The sequence below is a fragment of the Paramormyrops kingsleyae genome, chromosome 25 (assembly GCF_048594095.1).
Source record: "Paramormyrops kingsleyae isolate MSU_618 chromosome 25, PKINGS_0.4, whole genome shotgun sequence".
Lineage (NCBI taxonomy): Eukaryota > Metazoa > Chordata > Actinopteri > Osteoglossiformes > Mormyridae > Paramormyrops > Paramormyrops kingsleyae.
Window position 1 is genome coordinate 24,885,423 of NC_132821.1, and position 23,696 is coordinate 24,909,118.

Consider the following 23,696-nt stretch of genomic DNA (forward strand, 5'->3'; position numbering starts at 1 on the left):
CAGTCCCTTCCCCCGCAAATTGGGGCTGTCAGACGTTAAACGGGGGCGGGTTAGCTGTAAGATAAAAGATAAACCCTTCAGAATTACACCGGTACAAAGATGCGGGGAAGCTGAAGTAGGTAGATGTGGAAATCTGAACTGTCCTTAATCTTTACCGTATAGTAAAAAATGCGAACCAAGTATTTCGCGCGTAAGGATTCAATGGAAAAAGTATGTTAGTAATGCGAATACTTTTTATGAGTTGGTCAAAAAAAATTTTTTTAATGATTGATATTAGCAAACCTCATTTTGGGCAGCAGCGCCTGGCGGTCGTTTGCGGTGACCCACGCAGTCACCGAGGCTTCCTGTCCCGTCAGTCCACCGACCCCACACCCGAGAATCGCATTCCTCTCCCACTTCGCCCGACGTCCCGTTCCCTCTTTAGATGGCGAGAAATGTGGGTCAGTAGCCGTTTCCCCCAGAGGGCAGATTACATTGTTTATGGTCTACTTGGGGGTGGGGGTGGGGGGGGGGGGGGGGGGGGCTTTTGAGCGGTTCTGGAACGTGGTCTGTGAACTAATGTGTGGCATTGGTGAATTCTTGTATGCTGCACCCCTGGAGACCTGCTCCACTCCCAGTCAGACCAGTAGAGTGTTTACCATAATGCTTGACCGTGTTGATCACTCAAACTGTATTTTGCACAACCTGAAGACCTGGATGAGTAAGTAGGATTATAAACAACAGGAAGTCCAGAGCTCTGGAGGTTTGGTGCAGCGGTGGATTCATCTAGTCGGGTGCTCACCCGCTGTTCTTGTGTGCTAGTGACTAATACCAAAGGAAAGCCTTTGTTTATTATTTATGAATGTTTAAATTCTTATAAGGTCTGATATTTATCCTGTGGCATTCCTTCAGTGTGCTTCCCGCACAGTAAATCAGAGTGTGGACCCACACCACATTTAGAAATGTCCAAATCCGCATCTTTTTGTGTCTGTGCCTGTCAGACACCCATGGGGGCCCATTAGACCCTGCTGTGGTCATATACCCAACCCCGTCATAACACATCTGCGTCTTGAAAGCGCCTCCTAAACTGGTACCAAACTACGGGACCTGAACGGCATGCTTTTATTCTTGTTTACTCATGCATCAGATGCATTTGGGAGGCGTGGGGGGGGGGTATGGTGGGGGGGAGGAAGCAATGCCAGAAGCGCAGAACCCAGCAACACCAAGTAAGTAAATGGAAAACAGTTTGGTCCTTTTGTGTTAGATACAGTTGGACCACACAGCACTGCAGGCTGACTGGGGTCTCTTCCAGGCTTGAATAAAGAGATCGAGCATGAGAGAATTCTTACTTTTGTTTTTTCTTTGTCCCCCCCCCAGTCCGTCCGCATCATAAGAGAAGTACTTCTCAGGATTAGTAGTCCTGGGGCCGCACTTTCCCTGATTGTTTCGAAATTTAGTACTTGATTCACTTTAAAGAAGTAAGCAGAGAGCCGAAGATCGGTGACACCGTCCCACATTCGCGGATTTAACAGCAGAGTTAAATCTCTGACCCGTTTTCAGTCTCTTCTGAGCAAAGCATCCTGGGAGACCGGATCTAGATTTATTTAAAGGTGCCTGAATGGAGGCCACTGCATCTCAAGGGCGTCTACTGCCGCAGCTGAGAGGGGCTCCGGACGCAGGAGAGTGCGGCGTCGATAGCGGCCTCGTTAACGGCACTCGAACCCGGTCCCTGGCTGTTGCACTACCTGCGTCGTTGTGCCCCCAGCCAAAACATGCCCTTCCTTAGTACTGGGTGCGGACAGGAAAAAGGGAGGGGTGCATCTCCCCAGCTGGATCTTATTTTATTAATTGGTGGTTCGTTAGCTATTGGCCTGCCTTTAACACACAGCAAACATTCGACTTAATCTTTTTTGTGAATGTGGATTTAATAAGACTGACAGCTCTCTCTAGGGCGGGGCAGGGGGTAATTAAAAAGGTTTATGGTGCAGCAGGATTGACGGGTACGCTTGTGACCCCCCCTCCCCCCTTGGCCTCGTAGTTTCTTTCATCTCCATGTATAAAATGCTCCCAGTCATTATTTTCTTGGAATAAGGTCAGACCCCTTTCTGGGTGTGTGCATGTGCTGTTTTTTTATGGAGGTGCCACAATGGGGACAGGTCAAGCCTGGACTCGCCCTGCGGGCCGTATCTGTGTCTGTTCTCTGCCTGTCAGTCACGGTTCTGATGTCTTAGTTAGCGCTAATCTGCCCCGAGCACCAAACGATTACCAGGATGACTCGCAAGCGGCAGTTTCTGTTTCAGGTAGCCTAAGATTTTGTTTTTTTGCTGGTGTTTAAATAAGGGGATTCAGTGACGCACTCACTAAGGCCCACGTGTTTGTGTTTAGTTTTCGAAGGGGCTTTGGTACGTCCATGGGGTCACAGGTTCGATTCAGCACCCCGGACAGCTCTGCACATGGCCCAGAGAAACAACGCAGACCTGACGCAGAGCCCGTAAAACGTGGATGGACTTGCTACCGTCGTGCTGTTTTACCACCCTGTCGGATTTTGTGCTCTGGTCGGGTGGCTCATATTACAGTGCATTTGCCAATACGACCGAGAGACACTTCATAAAGTCTTCAGTTCACAATTCGCATTGACTTGCTTAGCAAAGGTATTTCATGATAGACTTTCCCATAAGAGTCAGTTACCATCTGAATATGGATAAGTTCTTGATTGTTGCTGTGGGGCCAAGCAGCAATTGTAGGACATTGTTGGGGGGGGGGTGTTATGGGTAACAGAGCAGAGCTGGCCCCCAGTGCAATGCTGATTTGCACCACAACTGCGGCAGGCTAACTGTCTTCGTAATGTTACCTTACATTACCCTAGACGCAGCGCCCCGATGGGGCCGTCTCCTTAGCAACCGGGCTCTCTCCGTCAGGTGAACACAGTTGAGCGGACAAGAGGGTCGTCTAGCTGGCTCATTCTTGGTGGTCTGCTGTTCCGCTTGCCAACCTGCGGGGATAAAAGCCTCCTCATGACACTTTGTTTCTGAAACCCGAGGGACTCTGTCTCAGCTACACCAAATATTATTCTGCCTGGGCCCAGTCTGACGTTGCCGCTCTGGAATGCGGCACGGCCCAGAACAAATGGGGCCAAGCTCTCAATGCCCCCAAAAGGATTTCAATGACGGGGATGAGGTTCCCTAGGAGTTTGACGCCACTGTCTGTATGTTTGGGCTCTTTCATCCTGCACAAATCTCCTGGCTGTTGGGAGCAAACCACTGAGATGGTCATTCTCCCCAACGCTGGGTTATAATCCCCTTCAAATCAACAGGTTACATAACTCTTTGAGGTCTTCAAGGGAAAAGAAACCAACATGTCTATTTGGGTCATGGTCAACCCGCCTGTAACACCATCCAAACCCTATGGATACCTAAAGGGTTTAAATTCAAGCACTGGAGGTGTTTGCTGTCACTGAAGCATCAAGCTGCTCCCCAAACGCAAGGTCAGATCATTCTTACATAATGCAGTTGGTGCCATCTTCCAGGTCTTAAAGATAGAGTGCTGAAGATCCACTCCACTTGGGGCCCAGTAATAGCTGAACAAACACAGATCTGTGTACATCAGTCTAGGCATGCTACTGAATAACTTAAAGAGAAATCACCTGAGAAGTCACCAAGTTAAAAAAAACCTGTTATACGTACTCTTCCTGAGCTTCCTGACCTAGCGGTAATAGTTGAGAAAGTTGACGTATTTGGCACCGCAAAACGGTAGGTTTGCTACAGCCACTGTGTGACTGGACACTGAGTTTAGTGCTTCATCATCAGAGATGTGTCATGCTGTTTACATGAAAAGGACCCTCTCAGTTGAACCTTCGATTCCCTCTTGGGAACCTTTGACCCTTCTCTTGCCAACAAACCGTGACGTTCCTCCTTCTCCACCACCCTCACCCACAGGCGAGAGCTACGTATGCGCCTCCAACGAGCCCTACCGCAAGGTGGACTACACCAAGAACGTCAACCCAAACTGGTCAGTGAATGTGAAGGCGACGGCGGCGGTGGCCCGTTCACCCTCCTCCCTGAGCTTGCAACGGGGAGAGCAGCGCGAGGGCAAGGACTTCATCAAACCCAAGCTGGTGACCGTGATTCGCGGCGGCGTCAAGCCCCGCAAAGCCGTGCGCATCCTGCTCAACAAGAAGACCGCCCACTCCTTCGAGCAGGTGCTCACCGACATCACCGACGCCATTAAGCTGGACTCGGGGACGGTGAAGAGACTCTACACGCTTGAGGGAAAGCAGGTGAGATCTGTTGTGTCGCATAGGAACGTGTAGCAGGTAGATCGTGACCAGGAAACTACCCCTTTCAGCTTTGAGAAGCGTCACCAATAGCTTGGATCTATTTTATGAAGATATAGTCACTTCATTGGCGTAGTTGGCAGTGTGTTTGAGTAATCGTTGAGCCCTTGAGCAAGGCCCTTAACTCCAGTTGCCCCAGGGACTGGCCGATCCTGCTTTCCCAACCAAAGAGCAAATTTCCAAAACTCACTCAGTCCACGGAATATGTGGATGGGATATGTTGAAAAGTAAGTACCATGTCTGTGGACTTAGTGAATTTTGGAAACTACTGGAGTTTTTTTTTTTGTCGGATTGCATGAGGATTAAGCGAGTTTTGGTTCCCAGTACTGTAACATACGATGAGGAAGCCTGACTTTAGGTTGTTGGCGGTCTAATCTTAAAAACATCAAGAAATGGACTGAGTGAGCTTTGGAAATTTGCTCTTCAGTTGCACATTCCATTTTGGATGAACGCACCTGCTAAATAAATAAGTGTAAATGTGAAACACAACTGAGAACTCGTAACGGCATTTGCTAATGCTGTCAATATGGGATCTGTTTCATTGTAACCATATTCTGAGTCTTGCATCAACATTTGATCTCTTAGGCAAGATGTCTGTATCGCACTCTGCCGTGTCCCAGTGCTTCGGTCTGTCAGGTCTGTGTGTTGGCCTCCAGATTGATAACGGATCTGATGAACGCGGTATTTAACAGGCAGTCATCCGCGTGTGCTGTGCTGTGGTTATTTTGCTGGTTATGCCGATGCTGTCCTGATCAGAAGCTAGCTGAACTCCAACGCACGTTGGGCGTGAGTCAACAGAGGGGATTGTTCTTAATAGGATTCGGCCAAAGTGAGATGATGGTCCTGGTAACACTCTGTCGAGGACACCAGGGATGGGGTGTTCTAATGTAATTAATGCACAATTTTTACTGTTACGCCTCCCCATGTGTGTCAACAGCTTAAAGCAAACTTGCAAAATGTGGACCGGCTTTTTTTGACATTTAGCATTCCAGGTATTTCTCGGAGAATCCGCATTGCTGGTTCACACCGGCTGGGTGGCTCACAAATCCAATTAATGCCCCCCCCCCCCATTTGTTTATCTGGGTAGGTTATTTTTAGAAACTCGATGCCCTTGATGCAACTTGTCAGGCGGTACATTCACAGTAGCACGCTTGTAGACCAAAGGTTAGCCTCTCTGCCACTGATGGGTCTTTTAGCATCCACGAAGACATTATTTGTTTTCTGGAAGCTTCATGAAATGCCCTTTTGCATATCACATGACTGACTTCGCCTGCATATGATGCAAGCTCACCCGTGGGGGTCAAGTGCTCAACAAAGTCAGGACAAGGTGTTGTAGGAGCTTCGAAAAGCTTATACAAGCTACAAATGTGAAGTATATTTCACATTTGGATATCCTTGGAAGGATATTAAATTCCAATAGACACAAGTATCTTTCTGATTTATCTGCATGTAGCATGTAAAGTCCTGCATTAATTTTGCGCCTTTTGGCTGAGACCTCGACTGTCTCACTTCCCGTCAGACAGAATCTCCTCAGTGTAGCCCAAGTGATGAGTCATGAACCTGATTATCTGTGTCCGTCCAGGCACAGAGCCCGAGTCGCTCTCTCACTGATCGAGGACCTGGGACTAAGGTCGGGTTGTAAATACGATCCGGCGACCTAACCCGTCCCACATCAAGTACAAACAACAAGCCTGCAAATCCCAGTGGAGTTTCTGGTGCCTCGTTTCATTAAACAGCTTCATAAAGATTTATATACTTAATTAAATAACCATCCTAAAACATTTCATAGTCATCATGTTCTGATTAGTATTTTTTTTGCAAACAAACCTTACTGAATTACTGAATTTTTAGATATCGAATTCGCCTTTTGTTAAATGCCCGTATTTCTGCTTTAAGGCCAAAATACATCCTACACAGAATGTTTTATTTTACGGCCCAGCTGGAATGGATTGAGCCTCTTATTTATAGCTGACGTGTTTAAGGACACACAACGGAGCCCCGTGGCCGTTCGTCTTTGGTATCGACCCATGGGGGCTGTTCCGGACTGGGCCATTATGTTAGCATGTTAAACTAAAATGGGATTCTGTATCCAGCAGTTGAGCACAGAGGTACTGCCTGGTGACTAGTAAATATAAACAGCTTTAATGATGTTAATATTAAGGGTAGAATAAATTGTGCACTTATTTCTGGGTCATTGGGGGGCCATGGTTTTTATGCAGGGGAAACAATGGCATTGTCCTCTCTGTGAACTTTACCCACCTGGAAATTCAGAGACAACGTTCGGGAACCTCATTTTCATTTTAACTGCCTGGCTCCGCCCCTTTGAACTCCACATGTGCTAATCAATGGTGTCAGACCTGGGGGCGGGGTCACATGGGGACTCTGACCTTTGACCTTTAGTTGGGCACAGGGAAAAGGGCAATGAAGTCAGTCCACGGTGGCACCTTCTGACCTTCTGTAGGTGTCAGGGTGTGGTGTAGTATGACAATATACAGAAAACCAGAACAAAATTTTAAGAAACAGTAAGAAAAAAACACGAGAATAGCCTGTATGTGATCGGGGCATGACACTAAAATGAAGTGGACATGAACAGCGACCTTTAATCTCGGAGCTAAAGTCTGTTTGATATCTGGTATGTTACACCTGTGGTGTTCTTGGGTGCTGTAAGGCCCCGTACCAGTGGGAGGCGCTAGCTGGCTGTCTGTCAGTCCCCGGGGATTAAAGCGAGTCCAGCGATCAGGGATTTGTGGGATTTGGGAGGGCTCCTGTCTGGCGCAGGCTGAAGGACGAATTAACTCCGGTGATCATGAAAAGAGTGAAAGTTCTAGCGCCCCCAACAGGCCTGCGCTGCCTCATAGCACTCAACCCCACCCCCCACCTGCCGTGGCTCACAGAGCCGATGATGCTGGCATGCATTAACCCAGAACGGCCCTAAAGTAATGTACTGGAAGTACCCGATGAATTTCCTTATCGATATGGATTAATGCAGGTATTTTTAAACCAGATTCACTCCTTTACTGTTTGTATTATTTGTCTTTATTGAAGATGGACCCTCTTGTACTGAAAGGAGCATGATGACCGGTAACATGACTCATCGTCTGGCTCTGGGGCTCAGCTGAGGCTTACTGTGCTGTGGGCGTGTGTGGAGTCGAAGGTTTGAGCTGACGGGGCGGGGGGGGGGCGACAGCTGCGGGGCGGGGGCACATGGCTGTGGAATCTGCGACAGGCGCAAAGGCCAGTCTGAGTCTGAGGGGTTGGGGTACGGCCACCCCCCCCGCCACACCCCACCCGACTCCTCCCACCAATCGTGTCGGGGTGGGGGGGGGGGGGAACAGTGTGTCAGCTGTCAGTGTTCCCATAACTGCTTCAATGGGAGGGGACGACTTTAATACCGCAGTGCATTTGTGATTCGAATATCTTTTTATGAAGTAGGTTATGCTGAAACTAACTGGGCATTCCATCCATTTATCCATCCATCCATCCATCAATCCATCCTCTATCCTGTCTAGGTCAAGGTTGGGGGGGGGGGTTGCTGGAGCTGATCAAGCAAGCAGCGCAAGTCACAGGCAGGGGACCCCATCCCCCCCGGGGTAGGATACCGGTGACCCAAGCTCATGTCAGCGTCATTCAAACTTTGAAGGACGTTGGTGTAATCAGAACAAACCACTTGAAATTGGAAGAAACGCATAAAACTGTGTGACATAAAATATAACAAATCATATACATGCGTATATCTGTGATGTATGGATTTTAAGTCCAGTTTTTCAAGTTCTCATCCCAGTGGGATTTCCAGTGTACGTCTCTCCTTACTCTTTAACTTCTTTTCTGGGAGGAGGGGGTTGTGTGGCTGTCCCCAAGGGTCTGTGTATCACGCCGACCACCGTTCCCAGAGGATGTAGGGAAGAACGATCCCGCAGGCCGCGATTCCGTAGCAATCGAGGTGCGTCGGACATGCAGGCCGGAATTGCATCTCAGTCGTGTTTACAAGCCGCAGCAAACATAAACATTTCACACGGCTAAAGAGGAACTTGCAAGTCAATGTTTCCTCTTCTGAAAGCCAAAAGAAATGTGATTAATCTGCTAAAACCTCCTATGGAAATTCATTCCTGCAGCTGCGATGGGAAGTGCTGTATGGTTTGGTGCATTAGGCTGCTGTATGGGCGATCAGAAGGTTGCTGGTTCGAATCCCAGGGTTGGCAGAATGATGCTACTGTTGGGCTCTTGAGCAAGGCCACTAATTCCTAATTGCCACTTTGGATGAAATCTGCTAAATAAGTAAAACGTACTTTTCATCTCGTTATCTGAAATATGGAAGTAGGAACAATATCCACTTGGCGTGAATGGTATAATTCTCGAACATGAGAAGTGAGCTTGTTGAGGTTTTTCATAAGAATAACTCGTCTCAACATTAGTTCAAATGACTGTTTTCTCCTTTTCTAGCTAAAGGCAACGATTTGCCCAGCGTCTGTTAAAAGCACGGTGAGGTGGGGTGGGGTGGGCGGGAGCTGTCCAAGAAGGCGGGACATTAACTATGGAGCGTGCTCAATTGAGGCCTGCCATCTGCTCTTCAGCAGTCAAATCACAGGCAAGTCGCTCAACCCCTGCTGGGTCCTAGCTATTACCAGATAATTGGGCTTATAAACCGGGGGCTTAATGTGCAGCTGTCGGATGGGGGAGGGGAGAGGAGGCGGGCCAGGGGTGTCCACGCTCCCCGAGATTAAACACCCTCCAGTCGTCACTCTCGACTTGATCAGCGACCTCGTTGCCTTGGTAATTAGCATTTGCATCTCAGTCTACGATGGCGTGCTCAGATGCCTATGGGCGAAGAGGAGGGAGTCTGTTTTACATTTCAAAGCTGTGGGGGGTGTCTGTTTTGGAAGGAGAATTGGCACTTAACAGGACGTGGTTCGGGGAGCCAATGTGGCGAGGATGATGAGCACGGCTGCGGCTTTCTGTGGGACAGACTGAATGCCACTGAGTCCACGTATAGTGGGACCATAAAGCCATTTTATTCATCCACTTGGCATTGAAGTCGAGGCCAAATAAAAGCAGAGGCTTTTCCGGAATTCGCTACGCTGGTGAACGGGAAAATGCCCAGCCCCCGTCACGGCCGTGTCAGTGATTCCCATAAATGCAGTTAACGCTGCCGTCATCGGCGCGGGGTTGGCATGTGTGGGCATTCCTCCTGTGGGCATTCCTCCTAACGGCGATCTGTCTGGGATGGCGAACAGCAGCGCTCCTGGGAATCAACCTGGCATCTTTCCCAGGTCCCCAACTGGTCCGTGGTGGACTGACAACATGCCATACTTTGTACGACACCGGTGTGGTACCGGCTCCCCAGTCGTTGACTTGTAAATATGTGTGCCCCTGGTGTGCTGGAGGAGAGCAGTGCATTCTGGGACCTCCAGGAAAGAGAGCAGAATGCGATCACATGATCACAGCTGCCTCTATCCGTGTCGGATTTGGTGGGGCGGCCTTGTTTTTCGGCCGCGCTTGTGGGAGTTTACTGATGCCATAACGCAAAAGTTTGTGCTGTGGAATTTTTTGTTTTCAGGGTTAATAACGTGCAAAAAAACATCAGAATCAGAATTTTATGGTCCACCGTCATGTACAGGGAATTTGTCTTGGCAGTACTGGTGCATACATTCACAAACAGGGAACATACATTAAATAAAGAATAAAAATGGAAATTAAATTAAATTAAAACAGCAGTAAAGTAGAGCTAACAGTCAGAAAATAGTGGACCTGTGAGACATAATTACCAGCAAAAGTCTTATAATCAAGGCAAAATGAGAAACTGTCATCAGATCGTGCAGGAAAGACACAAAAATCAGAATGATATTTTGGTGGCAGTTTTGTTTCTTGCTGATTGTCATTTCCGGACCAAAAGAGTAGCAACTTGCTGTGATAAATAAGATTTCCTGACCGGCGGATTTTCCCGCGCGCTCAGTGTACAGTGTGTGCAGTTTCGACCCCCCCCCCCCCCCCCGCCCACATCAGTAACGGACCTCCCCGTGTCCCAGCTTCGGCCGTGAGTCAGCTTCCTGTTTTGTGACAGCGAATGTGGAATGCTTCAGCAAGAGAGAAATCCGGACACAGGGCCACTTTCATTTCAGAATCGTCCAAAAGTGGTTTCATCGCCAGCCAGGAAGCCCACATTGTTGTCCGTATTTATGCAGCGGCGAGGCTGAAACACAGAGTAAAGTCCCCGGAAAATTCCAGTCTCAATTTATTTACTGTCCATCTCTCAACTAGTTTAGCTGGACTGGATTTAGATACGGTTTTCGTCATTTATATCACTTGTGGTAGGGAGTTTAATTGCACATCACAACTAATCTATTATACTTTAAAAAGGAAAATTAAATCTGCTTCGGACATTTAATTTGGGTGCCTCACAGTGTTGATTTGTTTGATGGTGCTGGGATCATCATCAGAACCTGTCCAGGGTAATCTGCTACAGACAGTTAAAGGTTAAAAGCCGATTTAACCGCCATCCTGGATTTATATAATAATAATAATAACAACAATGATAATAAGTGGGCTTCACCTATGGCAAATAATGCATTGAACTGGGCTGCCGTTGGCTTACTGTGGTTGTAAGAGCTTGATCATTTCTGTGATCCTGCAGGGTTAAATATCGCCACTCAGCCTGGACATCGACCCAACTGGGCTGAATATCACAGGGTTTCGACAGTCATATTGCACTTGGATGGATGTTTATGAGGCCGAAAGCAGACGGGTCACATTTTGTATGCCTATTGACGCTGTTTTTACAGAGGATGTTTTAGAGCTCTTACATCTGCCTTTTTCATGTCTGGTGACCTGAGGATGTGAGCCGATTTTTCAGGTGAAGGTTTAGCAAAATAGTTCTGTGACTCTGACTAGGATAAATGAAAAACAATAGAGCTGTATCCATCCAAGCAGACTTTAGGTTATTTTGGGGGCAAATATGGATTATAGTGTAACACTGAGGTCATGCACAAATCTGGATTGATTTGTATTTGACCTCAGCGAGTTTGATGATAAAAAAATAGGAAACACATGTCAGGAATTGAGATGATTAAGCTGACTGATTAGAGCGGGTTCAGTAACAGGTGAGGTAGGGTGGTCAACAAGAGGTCTTGAGGTTTCTGAGTGGCTCTGTGAGTTGAGTTACTCTCTTTGCTGATTGGCTAAGCAGAGTCACTATGGTGACCTACTGAGCCGATTGATGGGCTGAGCTGGGATACAGGGAGTGGCTGATTGGCTGACCTGTTAATCAGGTGACCAGCCGGAGGACTGTGGGCAGCACGGAGAGAACGGCGTTCATTTACAGCAGATGGTGCGTGGCATTGCTACACTGGCAGCCGTCTCTGCGGGGGCGGGGGGGTGGGGAGGGGGGGTGAAGATGGGCTTATTGTTTTCTGCAGAAACAGCATTTCGCTTCTCTGTCCTGGGACCTCCTTGGCAAAAGGCACAAGCTGAAACTGGACAGGGAGTTTGTAGGGGGGGGAAGAGGGGGGGGGGCCTGGTAACCAGCCAACCATGGGAGTCCACGGCCATTGTGTGACTCCAGCCTCGTTCTGCTTGTCCAGGTTCTTCTGATGACTTTAAAGCGCTGCTGATTTCTGGAACAGCTCCACCCGGGGGCTGTGTTAGGAAGCGCTGCGCAGGCCAGCTCGCTCTACTGGGCTATCCGCAGCACCGCTGGGTTGTATTGTGACGGCGAATCGGTGAGCTAGTCCTGTATGCCCTTTTGAGGCACAAAATTAACCAATGAGGGCACAGGATGAGGAAGGTCATGAAAGGTAACCAATGAGGTCACGGGGAAGATGGATGGGGCGGGTGGAGACTGACAGACGCTGTCGCTGAAGTCATCTGATCAGCCACCCTGACTGTGAACTTTGGTGAAATATATGTTTCTTTGTTAAATCTGGGCCTCGTCCATCGGGGGGGGAAGTGAAACTTCCAGCGTTGCCCATGGAGACGATCTTGGACTCTCTGAGATGAGTCAGTGTGTTGCCATTTAAAACCTGTCCTCTGATTCATCTTGGCAACTGTCATCAGTAAGAGAGCGATTCTTCATATAATCAAACTAACAGCTTTTGCGCTTTCTAAATGTATGACTAAAGTTATTTATTGAAATATATATATATTAATACTTTCTCTTATTTAACATAATTAGTCCTTATTTAAAATGACTCGAATGGCGATCCCATGACAGCCGAATTAACAAAAAGGTCCTCATTATGGTGGAATAGGTCCCTCTTGCATCTAAAGGGGGCAGCGCCCTCTGGGTGTCTCCTCCCCCATCCTTCATTTGCATATCTCTGTCTGATTGGACCACATGGTTCAAGTGGTCAGGAGACACTTTCTGGGTTTGATTAGAGGGGTCTGGCTAGGAGAGGCAGTGTCAGGTACAGGCTCGGCTGCTTGTACTGGGACGGCCCAGGCCACCTGCCCCTTGGGTACAGGAATTGTGAATCGACTTCTGAGACCTGGATTTATCTGTGGACCTGCTGAGAGCTTGGCTGCCAGTGTCAGAGCTTCAGAGCTAGGTCTGAACACATTTCCTCAAAAGTTAATGAGCGAATTGCATTATTAATAATATATATCATTATGCATGTCCCTGGTGCTCCACCTAGAATGTTTTGCCCGGCGATGGCGCATGATTGGCTAATTTTTCACTCATATTTGAATAATCGACCTCCCACGAACGGAGGTGTCAACGAGAGAGATGTGATTATTTCCGGGAAGCGGCCTGCGGATTATCGGTTGGCTGTTTACTCCCAGCCGCCCTACCGAGGATCCGAGAAGGGGCTTTGGACGCGGTGATAAATTGAAGGGGAAGCTTGGCGCAGATGCGGGTGGGCGGAGCTTTGTGAGGAGGGGCGGGTCTGTTTATTACATTACACACGTGACAGCTTTAGATTAAAAACACACGCAGGCGTATACAGACACACACATACACACACATAGGGCTTCATCGCTAATGATCTGCTCAGCCGCAGTCGCTTAAAAGAGCAACTGTGCACAGAACAGAGCAAGCAGACTGAAATGATTCATCTGCCTGCCCACCAAGCTGCTTATCTGATTCCGGATCAGGGTGAGATGGCAACCGGGCCTAGAAAACACAAGAAGCACAGGGGGCGCCCTGGACAGGATCCCAGTCCGTCACAGGGTGAGATTAAAATTTATTTGTGGTGTTTTTCTTTTACCCACTTAGCATAATGTTCTGTCTTGACGTTGCTGGTTATGTAAAGACAATATGTACGCAGTATAATCAGTGTAGGATTCCAAACATCCTCTTCCACCTTGTGCCGGCCCCTAAATTTCCCTTAAACCTCTGCCGAAACTGACAAGCCCGACCCCCCCCAACCCCCCCCCCCCATTGAGGTGTCACTGTCTCCCAATTTCAGGAGGAAATTGCCAACCATGCTAATTAGCGTCTCTGAAATGGGACATGGCTGTCATGAGGGGATCGGCCGTCATTACGGGCTCCGGGTTTCCAGGTCTGGCGTGACGGTCCTGGTCCTTCTAATTTTAACCAAGACCGGCCCTCCTGCACCTGGCACCCTGCTCTGTAAACCGCCCCCCGCGTCTCCTGGCCTTCTGCTCCTGATGGATGCATTAGAGCCGTACGCCCATACTGTAAGCTTTATGGTACGTTACTTACCAGCCGTGCTCATTAACAGCTTTTACCGTTGCGTCGCTAATAGCTGGGCACAGCTGTTTTCCCAGAAACATCTGCCCAGAAGGTGATGCAGTCGTCACGGCCGCCTTCCTCTCCTCCCCCCAGGGATAATGAGGCATCTGGGACCCCCCCCCCGTCTGTCATTCTCCTGTCAGGCCCCGTGTCCTCGGGTGAAGGCGCCTGTCACAGTCGGGCCCATGTGGGATTCAGGGGGACACAATGCTGCTGGTTGGCACCTCTGCTGGCTCATACCGTGTGTCACCATCGAAGGGGGGGGTGGAGTCCTCATTCTGGAGGGGGGGGTCTGTTAACACGGCGCCTGCCCAGCAGTCAGGATACCTATTTGTCTCAAGACACCCCCCCCACCCCTTAGAGGGTTAAAAGGCCATAAATAGCTTTTAGACAGTAACACATGGTATTTGCCCCCCCCCCCCATCTGTTCCTGACTTTTTTTTCCCCCTCATATTAACTCCGACTGGGAGGATTCAAACACTTCCCATGTGCCACTTGGGAGGGGGTCACGATTAACAATCGTAGGTTCACAGATTAACCAAGTGCGCCTCATCGCATTGTCCTTTTATCCTGATGTTTCTGCCGTTTTGCGATTCATTCCAGATGTTTAAATCCTGTCCCCCGTGGCATTCCGGACCGCAGGAGAGAATGGTGCCATTATCACAGAATAAGATTAATTGGAGTCACACAGACGGGCTGCTGAATAATTAATATCATTTACGTTCATGCGAGACGATCATTTCGCCGTAATTTAATACAGCGGAAACAGAGTAACTGGGATTTATTTGGTAATTTGGCTGAGCTGATGTGTAATTGGCTGGATATGGCTGCAGTTTAACAGTGACAGTCGTGTTATTAAATACTTCTCCGCCATAACGGGAGGCTGCATTTTGAGCTCAGGTGCCGGTTCCATCCCTGAGTGTGACGGTGGCCTCAGCCTCCCATGGCAAGAAGGTGCTCGGTCAAGGGCGTTGGCTCACACGTCTCTGCGAGGGCGACCCACCGCTCTGTCCTCCACGCTCCATGATTCAGGAGCCCTCCGCCATGCCCAGCCATCTGCGATGCCCGCGGGGGGCGGAGTCCCGTCAGTGATGGTAACGTCTGCCAGAGTCTGGCGCATGCTGTCGCCATGGATCACGTCTCTTTGCTGTGGGTTCATACATGGTGGGGGGGGATGTGGTGCCCCTCTGTCCCCTGCTGATGCCCCAGAAAGTAAACAGGAGACTGGTCAGCTGGCACTGTCAGCGAGGGCAAGATGAACCTGGCCTAAGTAAATGGAGTATGGATGGGTTGTTGGTTTTTAGTGGTAAAGGGGTTTGTTTTGGCTGGCATAGGACCTGCTGTAGTAACCCATCTCGCCAGGGCAACCTCCTTTGTATTCAGTGGTGACACTGGCCAAGCTCCCGAGTGGGAGGGGCTTCCTGAATCCCGGCCAATCATATTCTGTGGATTTTGAAACTGCATTTTTTTTTTTTTGTCAAAAATGTCAGCAAATAATGCAGTCTGGGGGTGGGGGGAAATTAAATACAATCTCTTAAGCTCAACTGAATACCCAAAGACCTGTGGTTTTAGAAACACCCCGTAATGTTATAGCTAATATTTGTGGATTATTCCATCCAAAATATTCCAATTGATAGTCCTCTTGTGTTTTTGTGTCAGTTAGTGCAAAGTTAAAGGGTAAATCTGGTAATCTAGGTTATCCAGTTATCCACAGTTTCTTTAAATAAACACACTCGTGCTCCCCAGTGTAGTCAAGTAATTGTAGTGTGAGTTCAGAGGCCGTGTACATGCTAATGACACGCTGTCAGACGTGCTCTATCGCGCGTTGTGGCTGCCGAACATTTATCAGCAGGGGAGTGAATTCATCTGGGATTTCTTTTGGGTTTTGGGGGTGGGGGAGGGAGATCAGGGCAGCTGACAGAATGTTGAATATTTGCAAGAAATAATATTCTTTTTGAACACCTCTTATACATTCGCTAGTACAGCGTTAAATCCTCAAGGCTCCCGCCGTGGGCGTGAAGATCTGATGGTGTGATCACACCTTTTTGTAATTAAGAACTGATACGAAATGACAGTGCAGGTCCGTGTCTCCAGGTAAATGAGATTTTGCTGTGTCATAAATGAACTCTATCTATCATCTATCTATCTAGATCTATCTAGATCTATCTATCTATCAGTCCTTCCTTCATTCCCAGGGTGGCAGTCTGTACAGGAGGCCGGTCTGGTCGCACTGCACATGTAGATGTACTAAAGCAGGACCGGCGGTCTTGTGCAGCACATTACTCTGCCTATAGACATTGTCCTGCTCCCCGTCAGAGGAAGCAACAGCTATTGTGTCCATCTGCCGGGGACATGCAGGGATGGGTTTGTGGGTGTGTCTCCGCCAAGGCATTGTCTGGGAGCCGCGGGGTCCCATCTGCCCAGGAAACCCCCCCCCAGGATGCTAGGTATGGGGTCCAGGGCAGAAGTGGGGTGTATATTTGTTCTAGTTTCGGTGTCTGACCTATGGAGTTATGCGCAACGGCAAAGGGGCAGAGATGGACAGACAGCAAAAGACCGGCCACCCAGTAAGAGGAAGTGATGTCATACCTTCTGAAGCCGCGACGGAGCCTCTGCTTCAGGGATGTGCAACGGCGGCGTCCGGCATCCACCAGGGTGGCCTGATTGTTTGGACGCGAGTCGCTTCGGATGTTGGTTCCAGATAAGACCGGCCGCTGATTACAAAGCGACCAAGACAAATAAACAAGGCTCCTGCAGGGAGGACATTTGACAAGATAAAACGGGAGAACTGAGGAACTAGACTCCGAACGTTCAGCGAATATCGGGGACTTGGCCGGGCCATTTTTATCCCTCTGCCTAGTCTTGTGTCTCACTTTGATCGCCGGTGAGGTGACTTTAGCTACTTGCTCTGTTTTTGACGGCCTCAATTTACTTCATTTATCAGACTTTAGCAGACGGAGTGGAACTTGCTGTACGACTTATTACAGTATCGTCAACATTAGTAGTGATTGTGTTAAGCAGGTCTTTTCATATTCCTTGAGAAGAGAGCTTCTCTTTAATCTGCGTTTAACATAATAGTGAGAAATTTGCATTCCCTCAGGATATAATGGTAAACAACATCTTTACTACAAGCCTTGAAACCACTTAGAATGGAGATACCAGCTACTGAGCATTTTGATGATAGATTAGAAGTCGGACTTTGAACCCAGTCAGCATCGCTCGTGAACCAAAGGAAAAACGGTGACCAGATACATGAAGGATTCCCCACGGTGGGGGGCTGCCCGGTCTGCTTGGCTGACCCCGTAGCAGCTGTAAAAGGTCAAGGGTCAGCGGGGTGACATCAGCTGAGTCACATGTGTGGCTGGTCATCAGTCGCCATGGAAGGCAAAGGTCACCCAGGGTCGGCCGCATGCCGCAGCGGCGTCTCCTGCCAGCTCGCAGCATCGTAGTTTGTTGCTTGATTTCTGTACCTTCTGTGAAAATCGCTTATTAAATAACGGGGGGAGTAGTGCTGCCTCACCATGGGCGTCACGGCCGAGCCCCAGAGAGCGGTTATTCTGCTCTTTGCTTTGGGGACCGTGATATCCTACCCCGGACTTGCCGCCGGGAGCAGATGTGCAGCGAGAACATGCTGCACTGTTTCCTGCGTCAGGCTCAGATGTAGGTGCATTAAACACATCAGCCTACCCCCCCCCCCACTACTTTCTGCTTGTTTTTTTTTAGATTCGCTATTGTCTTCATGATCACGCTGTGGGTCTGTATATATAGACATTTTTACCATTTTCTTGAAGAGAAAAGATTCAGACATTTCTGAAAATAGGAAAGCATGACCATGACAGTCACCACTGGATTTAACTTTTTTTTTTTTTTTTTTGTTGCAAGCACTGCACTGCAGCGCACTGCAGCGCACTGCACCATCAATTTTTGTTAGGGGGCGAGCGAGGGGCCCGGTTAGGGGTCGAGCTAGGGGCCCGGTTAGGAGGCGAGCGAGGGGTCCGGTTAGGGGTCGAGCGAGGGGCCCGGTTAGGGGTCGAGCGAGGGGCCCGGTTAAGAGCCCAGGTGTGGTACGCTGTAAATGATGACCGATTTGACAGCCTGATCAGCTGTCTCGCGCTCTCTGTCACCCCTCTAGGTCACCTGCCTGCAGGACTTCTTCGGCGAGGATGACGTGTTCATCGCCTGCGGCCCAGAAAAGCACCGCTACGCCCAGGATGACTTTGTTCTGGACCACAGCGGTAAGGCTCCCCTGCGGGCTTCCTGAACGTCAGGCTGTCTGAGATGTTACGCCTCATCACCCTACACACAGCATCACCCCGCGGCAGGCAGGGCGACGGAGATGCTCGCGGTGTCTGATCGGAGACGTCTGTGGTTCTCAAATCGAGATTAGAGTTCAGCAATATCGCTGATGGGGACTAGCATGCTCTCCGTCTTTCTGCAGAGAGAGTGTGAACACTGATGTGGACTCCGCTGTCAGCCACATTGCCGCACTGTGAGCTCTGTTCTCGCTGAAAAGATGGCTTCCAGAGACAGTCGGTGTGACGGGACGCACCCTGTCCATCGCAGTCACTTCATCCTCTGTTATTTCAGGAGCTCCTCCTTCTGTCCTCTCTCGAAGGTGGAGTCACATGGAGATCTCCGAGATAGATCCAAGACTCCAGATTGTAAACATACACTGATGTTTTCCCATAATGCATTTTGGCTAAAGGAACATAATTACTTGAGAATTATACCTGACTAACCTGCATATTTAAAGGTTATTTTGTCTAACTTACAAAGAAAGTGTTTGCCAAACCTGATTGGGCAGAGTGACAGTTTGCCTAAAGTCATTACAACCAAAGTACTGAGCTATTTAAATATCAAATATCTCATTACAAACCAAAGTAATGAAGTGATATTAAAACCAGAACCACTACAGTTGGTCAGGATCTCAAATGTCACATATGCCAGCGAGTAGAATGACTATTCATACTGTTTATAGCTCAGATGTCATTAAACAGCAGAGGAGGACAATTCACATCCAGAAAGTAAAAATCCAGACCAAGATTTTGTTTCAACCAACCAGTTGAGTACAAAGAGTCACAGTCACAGAGTACTCAACTGCTTGGTTGAAACAAAATCTTGGTCCGGATTTTTACTCTCTGGATCTGAACTTTACACCTCCATTACACAGCCAGTAAAGGAAGCTGCTACCCACCTGAACCCAGTCCTCTCTGGCGCCTCTCACGGTGGATTACTATGAGTCATTTAGTTCTTCTTCAGTGGCTTTGCTCAGCTCACGGGGTCCCTGTACTGGGTAAGCGGTTATGGATTGTGAATGGATGGATGGATGGATGGATGGATGTGAAAAACAACCCCCCCGCCCCCGGGTATAAACCCGCCGCTGTGTGGCCTATAACACCCCCACTCTACCAGACAATCAAATTAGATTTTCTTTACTGCCTTACTGCAATGTTGTTTTACAGTAGATTTTCCAGAGGAAATGTGGTGCTGGCTAACAGAACACCTCTTTGTATAATGCACAAGGCGCGATGCAGCAGATTAACTAAATGGGATCTCTGTGTATGAGTTTTGGGCTCGTGTTTTGAGGCAAGACAATGAGGCCAATATAAATGTCATAGTGGTTCAGACTGCTCACTGCTCATTTGTCATCATGCTACAGTGCTGTCGGATATGAAATCTGTAGGCGTCCCCTGGGTCCCGCTGCCCCGCGGGTTTGGGCATTACCCCGACGTGACCCCAGTCCAGGCGAAGGTTGTAATGTGACTCCAGGGAGCTCAGGGACCGAACCCAGCGGACTTTGTTGAGGACGATGCGTGTCGGGGAAGGATATTTGAGCATGACTTGTTTGGGTCTGTGTGTTACGTCAGGACGTTTATGGTTTGTGTGTGGGGCAATTGTGGAATTATGGCTGTCTCATCCTCGAATCACTCTTTCCGCAGAGTGCCAAGTGCTCAAATCCTCGTACGCCCGCGCCTCACCTTCCGCCAGGCCCCCGGGATCCAAGAGCCCCGGACTGACGCGACGGAACAAATCCCCAGCTGCAGGTAGGACCCCCCCACCCCCTTAGCCACAGACAGCTGACCTGAAGTCAGTTGTCTCGGCATAATCTGTACTAACCTCTATGTTCTGATCTGACACTCCGAAATCAGGATTATGAAGCACTAACGCCACTATTACTCCGATAAATACTGAAGCACCAAATACAATAAATACCTACAGGATATCCACAGAATATATGTGAATACTAGCTCTGAGCAACTACATGAACAATCCGAAGAGATTTAAGCTAAGGCAGTATGTGGCTCGGCGGATGAGGACACCAGAAGGTCACTGGTTCGAATCCCAGGATCCGTAGAGTGATGTCATTAAGGCCCTTTGAGCCAAGGCCCTGGCTGGCCCTGCTTGCTCAATTGTACGTCACTTTGGATAAAAGTACTAAATAAGTTAAAAGAAACACTGTAGTGATAAAGTGTTTGTGAGTTTACACTGAGCAATGACTGTATCTACCTACAGTGGTTACAAGCGACTAGTGAAACCGGGCATTTTTTTTGGGATTGCCCAAATGCCACATCAGCTGTGGGAGGCATTTGCGGGGATTCCCAGTTGTCTTGCAGGCATGTGCAGCTGCCGTCTACCAGGTCTTCTGGTAATGTTGCGTATCAGATGCTCAGGATGCTTGCATGAGATCCATATATTGCAATGTCGAGGAAGAGATTAGTCAGTGAAAAGCGCTTCCTAGCATATCTGAAGAAAACCCACCGTGTTAGACGTGTCTGAGATGTAGAGCACAAGCGATACTGTGATGTCGTGCAAGCGATCAAAGCGGTTAAACAAACCTTAATCACCCAGATAATGTGCCCCCTCCTGACCGCATCAGCTGACCTCTCGTTCTCCCCCCCCATCCCCTCCGCCTCCCGAATGCAGTAAGAAGAGCTGGACAATTCTCCACCAGCCAATCACCGGTCAAGTCTCCAGGTGAGCCCGCCTGCCATTGGCTGCCTTGAGTTCCTGAGCGGCCAATCGCATGACGGAAACGAGAGCACTGAAGCCTGCGCTGTCTCCGGCACGACAGCCAGGCGGTACCCAGCGTGACCGTTCTGCGCAATCACAGCTGGTTTGCTCTGCATGTGCTGCCGCATCATCAACCACAAAGGAACTCCTGTCTATTTTCAGAGGAAGTCCTCTTTGTTCTTGAATAAAACAGAAGCTTACGGTCAAAAAGAGAACTTTTTTTTTTATTATTCATGAAAGTTTTCATCTGGGGATCTGGAGGCGGCCTGCATTTGCAGTTATCCGGCCTGCATTTGGAGTTATCCGGCGGCTGCTGCCCTGACATCCTTTCCGGATAAACAAGCCTTTTTTTTTTAGGGCTCCTGTCCATGAATCCATGGCAGGGACTCGTCTTAGTGCAGACGCAGGAGGACACAGCGTAGGTGTTACGTTTCACTGCACGGCACATCAAGCTTTTAGTCATGATTACAGAGAAGATGGCTGCATAATGAGTTTCACAGGCGTGTCCGTGTGACACGTGACAGAGGGACGGCCATGACTTTGTGGTGCTGATGCACAGGGAGCCCCTTTGGGAAGGAGCATGGGAGGCTCAGCACAGCCCTCTGTTGCACCAGTATCCTCTCATACTCCCAGTTAAAGGACTGTGAATTCTAGGCTGTGATGCACTGAAGACCCAGTCGATTAACTGCAGCGCATTTACCTGGGATCAGAAGGTAGCAAAGTCATTAACGATATGGGCATTATGGATATCGGCCCGAAGGTTATTGGTTCAAGTCCCAGGATAGGGCCACTGTACTTCTGCAGAGAAAAGTACTTAACCTGATTTGGTCTGTATAAACGGGTTAAAAATAAATCACTCTGGATAAAAATGTCAGCTATTGCACGTTTTAGCAATTAGGGGCACAGAAAGTGCCACCATCCATGGCAACACACATAGTATTTTTAAGCCTAATTATTAAACCTTATCCATTTATACAGCTGAAAAAATAGTAGCAAAGCAATTCAGGCCAAGTACAACAGAGGCTTTTCCGGGTCCTTGAACTCGCAGACCTCCGCCGAGACGTGGCCTCCCAGTGAAAAATTCCACCTCTTTTGTACTTGTTCGGGTAACGGGATGAATCTACCGAGGATGACGGCACAAAAGAAGTTGTAGTGCAATACCGTGCTGCAGGAATCGCCGTTTGATGAGGGGGAGAAAAAAAAAAACACAACGAAAACACAACGAAACAAAGACGGCGAAGGCGGGAGATTGGATGTGTCAGCCGGCGTCCCGTGAAAGCCGCTTCCTCCAGGACTGCCTGTTCCTCCTGGCTGCCTGTTCCTCCTGACTGCCTGTTCCTCCTGGCTGCCTTCCTAATCATTGTGCACCCCTCCTTCCCTTTATCTCCAGTCAATGGGACCCCCGGAAGCCAAATGTCCACGCCCAGGTCCACCAAATCCTCCAGCTCCTCCCCCACCAGCCCACGGAGCTTACGCACCTTCAAGGTGAGGCCACTAGGGGGGCGGTGGCAGCCACCGTGTCTCCCAGAAACATGACGTGACACTGAGATAAGCTCTGTGAGTGAAACAAAAGTGGGAAACTCATTGTTGTCACAGAGAGGAAATGGACCTCAATCCGACCACCCAGATTTCCTCAGGATCCTCTTAGGATCTCTTTCCTCGGACTAGGACATTTGGCAGCGTTAGCGCCTGGCTAATGTGGAGTGCGTAACCCTAACCGAGCCTGCCTGTCTTAGCAGATCACGGCAGTGGGAATCCTCTCTCGATTCTGTAGCGTCTGGCTTTTTTGCTGTCAACAAACAGAATCAGAGGCAGCTTAGAATGAGCAGCTTAGCCTGTTGGAATGAATTGTTCCAGGCGGATTCGGGTTCCAGGGTGGGGTGGTGTCGGACTTTTCCTAAGCAGTATGAACACTGGGTGTGAACAGGGGGCTGTTTTTTTTTTTTTTGGAGAGGGAGGGATTCTTTAGTGTTTGGGAATAAGCAGTGCGCCATTGCAACCAATGATTGAATGTCCAGGGAAATGCTCAGGTGTCTTATGAGATCAGTGTTTCCCAACCCGGACCTCAGAGAGCACCAGACAGTCCACGTTTTTGCTCCCTCCCTCCCAGCTCGGTGTTCTTGACTGGTTCAGTGTGTGATCTAGTCCCAGAGGACTGGGTTGAGAAACGCTGAATTACTTTGTATCCAGAGACAAGCATTAAATGGGTGTAAGTTCCGCCAGGTGACAATAGAGTCGGGACGTACGGTGAGATCTTGTCCTTCATGCTAACCCTGTCGTTGACATGTGGGTGTTCTCACTTTTTAGATTCCTCCTCACTACAGCTCGGCGTCAAACATCAACGGGGCCGCAGAACTCACGAGGAGCGTGAGCCCAGAAGGTGAGCCGCAGCCGGGTCGGGTCTGTGGTCGAAGCCCGCGGTACATCTCCAGGGTGACAGAGGGTCCAGCCAGAGCATATTATATTGGGTATTACATTGGGACCCTAACCCAGGCCAATTCAAAGATGTTCCAGATTTTTTAGGGCCCCTCTCACTTAGTAGCCCTTGGTATCATCCTCTCTTTCCCCCAATTACGGAGCTCCTGTGTACAGAGAGGTGGGGCTGGTTGTCAGTGCTGGTCTGAAAGAGTCTTTTGCTGAGATTGATGAACTTTGGCCGTTTCTCTAAATGTCATTAAAAATGGGTCA

General features: G+C 49.0%; 1 protein-coding gene across 5 annotated transcripts in view; it reads left to right on the forward strand.

Annotated features, from left to right (window-relative positions):
- dclk2a (doublecortin-like kinase 2a) overlaps window positions 1-23,696 on the forward strand; it is a 34,367-nt gene that overhangs the window by 2,018 nt on the left and 8,653 nt on the right. For all 5 annotated transcript variants that reach the window (XR_011985477.1, XM_023799342.2, XM_023799344.2 and 2 more), the window contains exons 2-7: window positions 3,915-4,255; window positions 18,130-18,232; window positions 19,937-20,041; window positions 20,922-20,972; window positions 22,399-22,493; window positions 23,316-23,388. Coding sequence is in view for 4 of the 5 variants with exons in the window: in XM_023799342.2 (XP_023655110.2) it covers window positions 3,915-4,255; window positions 18,130-18,232; window positions 19,937-20,041; window positions 20,922-20,972; window positions 22,399-22,493; window positions 23,316-23,388 (768 nt within the window). In the remaining variant the exon portion in view is untranslated. The remainder of the gene's footprint in view (window positions 1-3,914; window positions 4,256-18,129; window positions 18,233-19,936; window positions 20,042-20,921; window positions 20,973-22,398; window positions 22,494-23,315; window positions 23,389-23,696) is intronic.